At 57.9% G+C, this 12,975-nt stretch overlaps 1 protein-coding gene across 1 annotated transcript; it reads left to right on the top strand.

Annotated features, from left to right (window-relative positions):
* Positions 1–5,009: 5,009 nt before the first annotated feature.
* Positions 5,010–9,872, top strand: LOC144511121 (E3 SUMO-protein ligase ZBED1-like). Its single transcript, XM_078241098.1, has 2 exons — positions 5,010–5,106; positions 7,873–9,872. Exons 1-2 carry the CDS (start codon positions 5,010–5,012, stop codon positions 9,870–9,872), a joined length of 2,097 nt encoding a protein of 698 aa, XP_078097224.1.
* The last annotated feature ends 3,103 nt before the right edge of the window (positions 9,873–12,975 follow it).

Here is a 12,975-nt window from a genome sequence, read left to right as displayed (position 1 = left end):
CCCTTCCTCCCACCTTACTCCCCCCCAACCTCCCACTATCTCCCCCCCTTCCCACTTCTCCCCCCTTCCTCCCACCCCCCCCTTCCTCCCACTTCTCCCCCCCTTCCTCCCCTTCCTCCCCCCTTCCTCCCACTTCTCCCCCCTCCTCCCACTTCTCCCCCACTTCCCACTTCTCCCCCCTTCCTCCACTTCTCCCCCCCTCCTCCACTTCTCCCCCCCCTTCCTCCCACTTCTCCCCCCTTCTCCCACTTCTCCCCCCTTCCTCCCTTCTCCCCCCCTTCCTCCCACTTCTCCCCCCTTCCCCACTTCTCCCCCCTTCCTCCCACTTCTCCCCCCTTTCCCCTCTTCCCCCCCTTCCTCCCACTTCTCCCCCCCTCCCTCCACTTCTCTCCCCCCTCCTCCCACTTCTCCCCCCCTCCTCCCACTTCTCCCCCCCTCCCTCCCACTTCTCCCCCCTCCCTCCTTCTCCCTCCCTCCCTCCCACTTCTCCCCCCCTCCCTCCCACTTCTCCCCCCCTCCCTCCCACTTCTCCCCCCCCTCCCTCCACTTCTCCCCCCCTCCCTCCCACTCCCCCCCCTCCCTCCCACTTCTCCCCCCTCCCTCCCACTTCTCCCCCCCTCCCTCCCACTTCTCTCCCCCCCTCCCCTCCCCCTTCTCCCCCCCTCCCTCCCACTTCTCCCCCCCCTCCCTCCCACTTCTCCCCCCCTCCCTCCCCACTTCTCCCCCCTCCCTCCCACTTCTCCCCCCTCCCTCCCACTTCTCCCCCCCTCCCTCCCACTTCTCCCCCCCTCCCTCCCACTTCTCCTCCCCCCTCCCTCCCACTTCTCCCCCCCTCCCTCCCACTTCTCCCCCCCTCCCTCCCACTTCTCCCCCCTCCCTCCCACTTCTCCCCCCCTCCCTCCCACTTCTCCCCCCCTCCCTCCCACTTCTCCCCCCCCTCCCTCCCACTTCTCCCCCCCTCCCTCCCACTTCTCCCCCCCTCCCTCCCACTTCTCCCCCCCTCCCTCCCACTTCTCCCCCCCTCCCTCCCACTTCTCCCCCCCTCCCTCCCACTTCTCCCCCCCTCCCTCCCACTTCTCCCCCCCTCCCTCCCACTTCTCCCCCCTCCCTCCCACTTCTCCCCCCCTCCCTCCCACTTCTCCCCCCCCCTCCCTCCCACTTCTCCCCCCCTCCCTCCCACTTCTCCCCCCTCCCTCCCACTTCTCCCCCCCTCCCTCCCACTTCTCCCCCCCTCCCTCCCACTTCTCCCCCCCTCCCTCCCACTTCTCCCCCCCTCCCTCCCACTTCTCCCCCCCTCCCTCCCACTTCTCCCCCCCTCCCTCCCACTTCTCCCCCCCTCCCTCCCACTTCTCCCCCCCTCCCTCCCACTTCTCCCCCCTCCCTCCCACTTCTCCCCCCCTCCCTCCCACCTTCTCCCCCCTCCCTCCCACTTCTCCCCCCCTCCCTCCCACTTCTCCCCCCCTCCCTCCCACTTCTCCCCCCTCCCTCCCACTTCTCCCCCCCTCCCTCCCACTTCTCCCCCCTCCCTCCCACTTCTCCCCTCCTCCCCCACTTCCCTCCCACTTCTCCCTCCCCCCCCTCCCTCCCACTTCTCCCCCCCTCCCTCCCACTTCTCCCCCCTCCCTCCCACTTCTCCCCCCCTCCCTCCCACTTCTCCCCCCTCCCTCCCACTTCTCCCCCCCTCCCTCCCACTTCTCCCCCCCTCCCTCCCACTCTCCCCCCTCCCTCCCACTTCTCCCCCCTCCCTCCCACTTCTCCCCCCCTCCCTCCCACTTCTCCCCCCTCCCTCCCACTTCCCCCTCCCTCCCTCCCACTTCCCCCCCTCCCTCCCACTTCTCCCCCCCTCCCTCCCACTTCCCCCCCTCCCTCCCACTTCTCCCCCCCTCCCTCCCACTTCCCCCCCCACTTCCCCCCTTCCTCCCACTTCCCCCCTTCCTCCCACTTCCCCCCCTTCCTCCCACTTCCCCCCCTTCCTCCCACTTCCTCACTTCCTCCCACTTCCCCCCCCTTCCTCCCACTCCTCCCCCCCCACTTCCCCCCCCTTCCTCCCACTTCCCCCCCCCTTCCTCCCACTTCCCCCCCCCTTCCTCCCACTTCCCCCCCTTCCTCCCACTTCCCCCCCCCTTCCTCCCACTTCCCCCCCCTTCCTCCCACTCCCCCCTTCCTCCCACTTCCCCCCCTTCCTCCCACTTCCCCCCCTTCCTCCCACTTCCCCCCCCCCCTTCCTCCCACTTCCCCCCCTTTTTCCTCCCACTTCCCCCCTTCCTCCCACTTCCCCCCTTCTTCCCACTTCCCCCCCTTCCTCCCACTCCCCCCCCTTCCTCCCACTTCCCCCCCTTCCTCCCACTTCCCCCCCTTCCTCCCACTTCCCCCCCTTCCTCCCACTTCCCCCCCTTCCTCCCACTTCCCCCCCCTTCCTCCCACTTCCCCCCCCCTTCCTCCCACTTCCCCCCCCTTCCTCCCACTTCCCCCCCCCTTCCTCCCACTTCCCCCCCCCTTCCTCCCACTTCCCCCCCCCCTCCTCCCACTTCCCCCCCCCTTCCTCCCACTTCCCCCCCCTTCCTCCCACTTCCCCCCCCTTCCTCCCACTTCCCCCCCCCTTCCTCCCACTTCCCCCCCCTTCCTCCCACTTCCCCCCCCCTTCCTCCCACTTCCCCCCCCTTCCTCCCACTTCCCCCCCCCTTCCTCCCACTTCCCCCCCCTTCCTCCCACTTCCCCCCCCTTCCTCCCTCTTCCCCCCCTTCCTCCCACTTCCCCCCCCTTCCTCCCACTTCCCCCCCCTTCCTCCCACTCCCCCCCCTTCCTCCCACTTCCCCCCCTTCCTCCCACTTCCCCCCCTTCCTCCCACTTCCTCCCCCCTTCCTCCCACTTCCTCCCACTTCCCCCCCCCTTCCTCCCACTTCCCCCCTTCCTCCCACTTCCCCCCCCCCTTCCTCCCACTTCCCCCCCCCCTTCCTCCCACTTCCCCCCCCCCCTTCCTCCCACTTCCCCCCCCCTTCCTCCCACTTCCCCCCCCCCCTTCCTCCCACTTCCCCCCCCCCCTTCCTCCCACTTCCCCCCCCCTTCCTCCCACTTCCCCCCCCTTCCTCCCACTTCCCCCCCCTTCCTCCCACTTCCCCCCCCTTCCTCCCACTTCCCCCCCCCTTCCTCCCACTTCCCCCCCCCTTCCTCCCACTTCCCCCCCCCTTCCTCCCACTTCCCCCCCCTTCCTCCCACTTCCCCCCCCTTCCTCCCACTTCCCCCCCTTCCTCCCACTTCCCCCCCTTCCTCCCACTTCCCCCCCCACTTCCCCCCCCCTTCCTCCCACTTCCCCCCCCCTTCCTCCCACTTCCCCCCCCCCTTCCTCCCACTTCCCCCCCTCCTTCCTCCCACTTCCCCCCTCCTTCCTCCCACTTCCCCCCCCCTTCCTCCCACTTCCCCCCCCCCCTTCCTCCCACTTCCCCCCCCCTTCCTCCCACTTCCCCCCCCCCTTCCTCCCACTTCCCCCCCCCCTTCCTCCCACTTCCCCCCCCCCTTCCTCCCACTTCCCCCCCCCCTTCCTCCCACTTCCCCCCCCCTTCCTCCCACTTCCCCCCCTTCCTCCCACTTCCCCCCCTTCCTCCCACTTCCCCCCTCCCTCGAGGGGAGAGATGCGGGTATTGTGAGGAGATGTCTCCCTCTATGTATCAGTGCAGCATTACAAGATGGTTTCTTACCATCACAGGACACTCACCTGATGAAGGAGCGGCGCTCCGAAAGCTCGTGATTCCCAATAAACCTGTTGGACTTTAACCTGGTGTTGTGAGACTTCTTACTGTGCTGAAGATCTCTTGGTTAGGGGAATTAGCAGGGTAAATATGTGGGGTGAGGGGGATAGGACGTGGGTAAGATGCTCTGTCGGAGAGTCGGTGCAGACTGGATGGGCCAAATGGCCTCCTTCTGCACTGTAGGGGAATCTATTCTGTTATTCTACAGTCCTGGATTACAAATTGTAGCAGCGTGGCTGCTTCTTGACTGAGTTCAGCCAACCCAGGATGGCTGTTGAGTTTGTGAACCTCTGGTCAATAAATAATAAACTGACAGTGCGACATCCACCCCCCCCCCCCCCCCCCCCCGCAAGCCAGTGAACCTCCCACCCCACCCTCTCCTCACAACCACCCCATCTCCCATTCTCCCGAGCTTTCTCCCTCTATGTATCAGGGCAGCATTGCAAGATGAGAAAGTGTAGATTCTGTCGCCGATTTCATACCATCACAGAACAGACCTTGAAGGAGCTATTTTTTTATTCATTCATGGGGCATGGGCGTCGCTGGCTGGGCCAGCATTTATTGCCCATCCCTAGTTGCCCTTGGAGGGCAGTTGAGAGTCAACCACATTGCTGTGGTTCTGGAGTCTTAGAATCATAGAATCCCTACACTGCAGAAGGAGGCCATTCGGCCCATCGAGTCTGCACCGACCACAATCCCACCCAGGCCCTATCCCCATAACCCCACATATTTACCCTGTTAATCCCCTGACTCCAGGGTCAATTTTAGCCCAGCCAATCACCCTAACCCGCACATCTTTGGACTGTGGGAGGAAACTGGAGCACCCGGAGGAAACCCATGCAGACACGGGGAGAATGTGCAGACTCCACACAGACAGTGACCCGAGCCGGGAATCGAGCCCGGGTCCCTGGCGCTGTGAGGCAGCAGTGCTAACCCACTGTGCCACCCCTGTAGTCACGTGTAGGCCAGACCGGGTAAGGACGGCAGATTTCCTTCCCTAAAGGGACATTAGTGAACCAGGTGGGTTTTTCCGACAACGGTTTCATGGTAGATTCTTAATTCCAGGTATTATTTATTGATTTCAAATTCCACCACCTGCCGTGGCGGGATTTGAACCCGGGTCCCCAGAACAGTACTGAGTTTCTGGATTCATCGTCTCGCGATAATACCACTAGGCCATCGCCTCCCCCTTAATGTTTAATGTTGTTCCATCGCCTCCTCCAGGTAAGCTTGTCAACACACAGCAGCAAGAGGATATCGGAGATGCTGCGGGAGTGTGCGGCTCAACTGGAATCTGACGAGGACCAGGACGTCCATTCCTTCGCTGGGGTGACTGAATCCTGTACTGCGTTAGCTGAAGGTACAGTCACAACACAGATCAAATACAGCCGGGGCTAACTAAACCCTGTCAGTAAATTCAACCTTAAGCCCATCTCTGGGACAGTCCCAAAGTCTGACTGGTCGCTTAAACCGATGAAAAATAAAACTGCCAATCCATGATTGCAAAATCGTTTGCCCAGGACATTTTCCCTTCGACTGGCTGCCCCCTCACCCCAGGGCAGGGAGCCCCCTAACCCCGCGGCTGGGTACCCCCTAAACCCCGTGCCTGGGTGCCCCCTATCCCCGCGGCTGGGTGCCCCCTCACCCCAGGAGCAAGTCCCAGTGCATTCATCACTCTGCACCCAGACTGGGCTGAGGGGCCTACACTGACTGGGGAAGTACCTGCCGGGGACTGGTAAAGGGTGGCGAACCTCGCAAATGGCACACAACCAAATTCACCAGATATCCTTATCATTAGCGGTTGGTCGTGCAATTTTGTGTGATCTGGAATGCACTTCGTGGGACGGAATTTGATTTGATTTATTATTGTCACATGCATTAGTATACAGTGAAAAGTATTGTTTCTTGCGCGCTATACAGACAAAGCATACCGTTCATAGAGAAGGAAAGGAGAGAGTGCAGAATGTAGTGTTACAGTCATAGCTAGGGTGTAGAGAAAGATCAACTTAATGCAAGGTAAGTCCATTCAAAAGTCTGACAGCAGCAGGGAAGAAGCTGTTCTTGAGTCGGTTGGTACGTGACCTCAGACTTTTGTATCTTTTTCCTGATGGAAGAAGGTGGAAGAGAGAATGTCCGGGGTGCGTGGGGTCCTTAATTATGCTGGCTGCTTTTCCGAGGCAGCGGGAAGTGTAGACAGAGTCAATGGATGGGAGGCTGGTTTGTGTAATGGACTGGGCTTCATTCACAACCCTTTGTAGTTTATTGCGGTCTTGGGCAGAGCAGGAGCCCCATACCAAGCTGTGATACACCCGGAAAGAATGCTTTCTATGGTGCATCTGTAAAAATTGGTGAGAGTCATAGCTGACATGCCAAATTTCCTTAGCCTCCTGAGAAAGTAGAGGTGTTGGTGGGCTTTCTTAACTATAGTGTCGGCATGGGGGGACCAGAACAGGTTGTTGGTGATCTGGACACCTAAAAACTCGAAGCTCTCGACCATTTCTACTTCGTCTCCGTTGATGTAGACAAAAGGAAGGCAACTTGAGATTTGGAGAAATCCCTGATGGGCAACTATCTACATGGTGATGTAGGAGAGTGGGATTAACAGGGTAACTCTTCCAAAGAGCCAGCGTGGGCACGATGGGCTGAATGGCCTAGATTTGGTCTCGTCCTCTTCATCCACGTGCTTGTAGGCATGCTCGATCATTCTGGAAATGCTGAACAGACTGGGGCCCTTTTCCCGAGAAAAGAGGTGGCTCAGGATGAGACCTGGTAGAGATTGTTAAAATTATGTAAAGCTCTGAACAAGTCGATGTAGAGGAGATGGTTCCACTAGTCAGGGGGCAGCGGGGGGAACCAGACCTAGAGGGTCATAAATCATAGAATCCATACAGTGCAGAAGGAGGCCGTTCGGCCCATTGAATCTGTACCCACACTCTGACAGAGCATCTTATGCAGGCCCTCCCCATCCCTGTAACCCCATATATTTATCCCACTAATTCCCCAATTCTATCCATCTTGGGACACACAATTTAAGATGTCCAATCCACTTAACCCACACATCTTTGGACACTGAGGGGCAATTTAGCATGGCCAATCCACCCAACCTACATATTTTTGGACACTAAAGGACAATTTATCATGACCAATCCACCGAACCCGCACATCTTTGGACTGTGGGAGGAAATTGGAGCACCCGGAGGAAACCCACGCAGACACGGGGAGAACGTGCAAACTCCACACACACAATGGCAGGAATCCAACCCAGGTCTCTGGCGCTGTGAGGCAGCAGTGCCACTGTGCCGCCCCTAAGTAGAAGGTAATTGCTGACATGGGGATTCGGGAGAGACATCTGTACCCAGAGAGCGATGACAAAGTGGGACTCACTCCCACAGGGAGTGGCTGAGGCTAATAGTATCGATATAAATAAGGGGAAGCTGGATAAAGGCACGAGGGAGAAAGGAACAGAAGGAAAGGTAAATGGGGTGAGATAAAGATGGAGGAAGGATGTCCTTGCTATAGAGGGAGCAGAGCGAAGGTTTACCAGGCTGATTCCTGGGAAGGCAGGTCTGTCATATGAGAAGAGACGAAGTCGGTTTGGATTATATTCACTGGAGTTTAGAAGAGTGAGAGAGGATCTCATAGAAACTTATAAATTATAACAGGGTTAAACAGGATAGATTCAGAAAGAATGTTCCCGATGGTGGGGAGTCCAAAACTTGGGATCATAGTTTGAGGAAAAGGGGTAAACCTTTTAGAACTGAGGTGAGGAGAAATTTCTTCACCCAGAGGGTGGTGAATGTGTGGAATTCACTCCCACAGAAAGTAGTTGAGGCCAAAACGTTGTGTGATTTCAAGAAGGAGTTGGATATAGCTCTTGGGGCTAAAGGGACCAAGGGAGGAAAGGGTGGATCAGGATATTGAATTTGATGATCAGCCACGATCAAAATGAATGGCGGAGCAGGCTCGAAGGGCCGAATGGCCTCCTCCTGCTTCTAGTTTCGATGTTGAGGGAGGAGGATTGATTGGCCCATGAACAGATCGGGAAGTTGTGTGGTCTGTGTTAGGCTCTGATTCTGTGAGCTGGGTGTTTAGCTGCCCTGAATGGTTTTCTGTGTCCCCTTTGCAGACGAGCTCTCCATGGTTCTGCAGTCCTACCACCTGGCCCGGGATGGGAGTGCGGGGTCCCGAAGGAGAAAGGGAAACGAGCTGGACTACAGACGCGCCTCGCCCGTCAGCTGCCAGGAGAAGACACAGACCTGGGAGTTCTTTAAGAAGTTGAACGAGCGCTGCGTGGAGTGCAGCCTCTGCCGCAAGCAGCTGTGCTACCACAACAGCATGACCAGCCTGCGAGAACACCTGAGACGCAAACACAACCTCAGCGAGCTCGACCTCCGCCAGTCCCAGGACGACTGCTCCTCGTCCTCCGAGTCCATGGGGCAGGAGCCCGAGGTGAAGAAGAATAAGCCGGTGACCCTCTCGGAACTGGTGCTGCACGATGCCAGACCCTGCTCGGAGAAGAGAGAGGAGGTGATCAGTGACCTGATTCTGGGGGTGGTCTTCCGAGACCTCCAGCCTCTCACCGTCATCAATAACGAGGGTTTCAAGAGGCTACTCGGCTTCCTGGAGCCCAGTTATAAAATACCGTCAAGCATGCTCTTAGCCAGTAGCCTGAGACACAAGTACACTCTCGCCAAGCTCCAATTGGAGCACTACCTCCACTCAGTCCCTTCTCTGACTCTGTCCACCGATACCTGGACCTCACAGAGCAAACAGACCTATCTCACGGTGGTGGGCCACTTCATTGACTGCCGCTGGCGCCTGGCTCGCTGTGTCCTCAGGACAACCCCGCAGCACAACCCGGCGCCAGACTACATCGGCGAGGTGCTCTACTCGGTCATCAGCGAGTTTGGCATCTCCTGCAAAGCGGTGAGCTGCGTGGTGCACGACAGCGCGGGCAGCCTGCTGAGCAGCTCCCGCCTACTGCAGGAGCGTTTCGGCTGGTCCAGCCTCTGCTGCGCCGGACGCATGCTGCAGCTGTGCATCAAGCTGGGGCTGCAGGTGGAGCAGGTGCAGCACACGCTGAGCGTGGCCCGACGCATCGTCAACCACTTTGTGCACAGCGCCCGGGCGAGCGCCGAGCTCAGCGCCAAGCTGGCCGAGATGAACAGAGAGAGGCTGGCGCTGGTGGTGGACACGGCCACCCGCTGGAGCAGCACCTTCGACATGTGCGAGAGGCTGCTGGAGCTGCGCTGGGCGGTGAGCATGGTGCTGGAGGAGGACCGAACCGGCAGCCTGCCTGTTCAAAACCTGTCCGACCACCAGTGGAAGCTTCTGCAGGATCTGCTGCCCATCCTGAAGACTCTTAAAGTGGCGTCATCCTTCCTCACCGAAGAGCAAAACGCCTCTGTGTCCTCCTTGGTCCCCTGTCTCCATGGGGTGATGACCGCCCTCGTGCATCACCACGGTGACCCAGGCTGCATCGTCAGGACGGTGAGCGCAAAGATCAGGACGGAGATAGCCAAACGCTGGAATCTCCCCAACGATGATGTGATGATGGAAAGTCCGGCCATCGTGGCCTCCTTCTTAGACCCTCGATTCAAAGACCTTCGCTTCCTCACTGCCGACACGCGTGACAAGGTGCACAGCAAGGTGAAGAACCTGCTGTCCAGTGCTGTGAGCAGCCCTCAGTCCCACTCCTCCGGCTCCTCCTCGGACGAGCACGGCTCCAGAGAGCACGAGCTGGACGGCAAACACCGGGATCGCAAGGGGAGCCACAAACTCGGCCAGTGCGAGTACGACCTCCTGTTCGGGGAGGACCCCACCGAGCGGATGCCGGAGATCCACCAGCAGCTGGAGAGTTACCTCGCTGAGCCTCTGCGTAAACGCAACACCAACCCCTTCGAGTGGTGGAAGAACAACGAGCATCGCTTCCCAGCCGTGGCTAACCTGGCCCGACAGTACCTTGCCATTCCCGCCACATCCGTGTCAGCCACCACTGCGTTCTTCTGTTCCAATAGTATCCCGGACCAGACCAGGTCGGCACTGCTGCCAGACGACATCGATCAGATTCTGTTCTTGCATAAAAACTTTGATTATATCGAATCACTGAAGAGATTCAGACAGTGAGGTCCCTGGACACGAGAGTTCTGCAGATCTAATTTGATCCTTTCTCAACTTGTTCACTCACCTAAATCCAGCTTTGTGTCCCCACCACTCCCCCACCCCCCCCCCCCCCCCATTAACCCACTCACACACTTTGCGTGTGCCCCGAAGGTGTGAGTATTGGCAGGCAGATCGACTAGGACAGGCATCGCAGTTGTCCTGTCCTCCCAAGATCCATCGGATAGCCTGCCGGCAACCTGGCTCCCACCTTCCTGCGACGGGGACTTTTCCCTTCCGATCCCAGCGCAGCACCCGCACACGGGGTGTGTGCGGCACAATAGCTGGCACTGCCGCCTCACAGCGCCAGGGACCCGGGTTCGATTCCCGGCTCGGGTGACTGTCTGTGTGGAGTCTGCACGTTCTCCCCGTGTCTGCGTGGGTTTCTTCCGGGTGCTCCGGGTTCCTCCCACAGACTGAAAGACGTGCTGATTAGGATGCATTGGCCGTGTTAAATTCTCCCTCAGTGTTACCCGAACAGGCCCCAGAGTGTGGCGACTAGGGGATTTTCACAGTAACTTCATTGCAGTGTTAATGTAAGCCTACTTGTGACTAATAAATAAACCTTTACGTTCGGATAACTCAGCTGTGACCAGAACTCTAGAAGAAACAATATCTCCCCCCACTCCCCGCCAGCCAAAACAGAAAACCTCTTAGTGTCTGTTAGATTTGAACAAGTTTCTCCGCAGTCCTTGGGAAATGAGGGGAAAGCACTTTCACCTCCCACCAGGAATGTCACAAAATTCTTCCATTGAAGAGCTTTTGAAACGCAGTCACTTACTTGCGGCGGCAGTGTAGACCAGCCCTGTTGTGCACAGCAAGATCCCACGGGCTGCTCTGAAAGGTGTACCAGCTGGACCAATGCCCCGGATTCAAAGCCTCGGACCCGGTGTGCGAACGAGGCTGAGATCTGGTTTGACTCTCGGTGTTGGGGAATTCTCGAGCTCACGACGCCCCAAAAGATTCTACCAGACCTCCTCAGACGGCCCCAACAGGACTGAGACCTGGCAAGCAGATGTCTGCTGCCTTGAGTTGTGGAAGGCAAGTTTCAGTGGCAGGACGGGGTTATCATAGAATCCCTACAGAGCAGAAGGAGGCCATTTGGCCCATCGAGTGTGCACTAACCATAATCCCACTCAGGCCCTATCCCCACAACCCTCATGCACTCACCCTAGTTACCTCCCCTGACATGGTCAATCCATCTAACCTGCACATCTTGGGACACTAAGGGGCAGTTTAGCACGGCCAATCCACCTAACCTGCACATCTTCGGACACTAAGGGGCAGTTTAACATGGCCAATCCACCTAACATCTTCGGACTGTGGGAGGAAACCGGAGCACCCAGAGGAAACCCACGCAGACACGGGGAGAACGTGCAGACTCCAGACAGACAGTGACCCAAGCCGGGGTTGCCGGGGGGGGGGGGGGGGGTGGGGGTGCACTGGGACGGAGGTTTTAAGGGGACTGCCTTCACTCAGATCCACAACAGCAACTGGAACCCATAGCCCAGCGGGTGGCTGGGGCCATGAAAGGAACGCTGGAGAGAATAGGATCCGACGGGCTGAATGGTCATTCGCGGAATGACTCTGAGCCAGGGAGAGACGGGGACGAAATGTACAAGCCTTGAAACGTGCTCAGTAAATGGAACATTCTCCAACGTCACAAAGCAAAGGCAGACAATTAATATTCGCTCACTTCCCGGACCGCGTGGGAGAAAAATAATACCGGAAAATCTATTGAAAGAAATGACAGCCGGTGTATGCTTGTACAGAGTTTTATCGGTTAATTTCTGTTGAGGTGAATGTATAACTGACACGTGATCACCCACGTTTAGCTCTGCCATGATTCAGTGAATTTTGTGATTGTTTTGCTTTGGACCTTCGTTTTATCGCTGTACCAGGATCAGCAGTGAGATTCTGCTGGGACAAAATGTGCGTTAACCCTGATCCCTCTGAACTGGCAAAGTGACCTGTGGTGTTGTATAATATCCCCCTTTGAGGATCAGCTTGCTTTGATCCCTGTACTACAGTGCGGAGTTGTGGAGCTCTCTCGGACTGGGCAAGTGCTCAGGAGGACCTGGACCCAAGATGGGCTGCCATGCCTTATCTTGTCAGCTTTGATGTCCTTTGGCCTCTCTTGTGGGGGAACCATGAATTGGATTCAGTTTGTATTTTGTATTTTTTTTGGTGCAAGCAAGGAGATGGATTGCGGTCCGCCCGGTCCACTCTGCACATTGGCTTTGTAACTTTAAGAATGGAGTAAAAATTTATTTAAAAAAAAAAACTCTTGCTTCTGAATAACCTCCCCACTGCTGACGAGTCGAAGGTGAAAGGTAGAAACTAAAACTTAGAGTGAAATTAGAAATCTCTTCTCCAGGCACAGGGTGGTAAATGTTTGGAATTCTCCTCCACAGAAGGCGGCTGATGCTCGATCATTAGTTAAATTTAACTCTTAAGATCGATAGCTCTCTGTTATCCAAAGATAGTGAGAGAAATGGGTAAAAAGTGGATGTATGGAGTTAGGTCACTGATTAGCCATGGTCTACACCCAAGGCCGGAATCGAGCCCCGGTCCCTGGCGCTGGGAGCCAGCAATGCTAACCACTGTGCCACCGTGCCGCCCTCGCATGTTTGAACAAGGTCACCCTGCGCTCTTCTAAACTCCCGACGGGGTGGCACAGTGGGTTGGCACTGCTGCCTCACAGCGCCAGGGACCCGGGTTCGATTCCCGGCTTGGGTCACTGTCTGTGCGGAGTCTGCACGTCCTCCCCGTGTCTGCGTGGGTTTCCTCCGGGTGCTCCAGTTCCCCCCACAGTCCAAAGATGTGTGGGTTAGGTGGATTGGCGGGGTAGATGTGTGGGGTTACGGGGGATAGGGCCTGGGTAGGAGGCTCTGTCGGAGAGTTAGTGTGGACTCAATGGGCTGAACGTCGTCCTCCTGCAGTGTGGGGATTCTGTGTGTTACCCTCAGACTGTGGCCCTGGTACTGGAGTCCCCACCATCAGCACTGAGGGAAGGGAGTGAGTTTGAGGGAGAGAGGGTGAGGGGTTGAGTTTGTGAGGGGGGGGAGGG

The sequence above is a fragment of the Mustelus asterias genome, chromosome 24 (genome assembly GCF_964213995.1).
Source record: "Mustelus asterias chromosome 24, sMusAst1.hap1.1, whole genome shotgun sequence".
Lineage (NCBI taxonomy): Eukaryota > Metazoa > Chordata > Chondrichthyes > Carcharhiniformes > Triakidae > Mustelus > Mustelus asterias.
The sequence above is the reverse complement of the archived record's forward strand: the minus strand, read 5'-3'. Positions and strand labels throughout refer to the sequence as shown.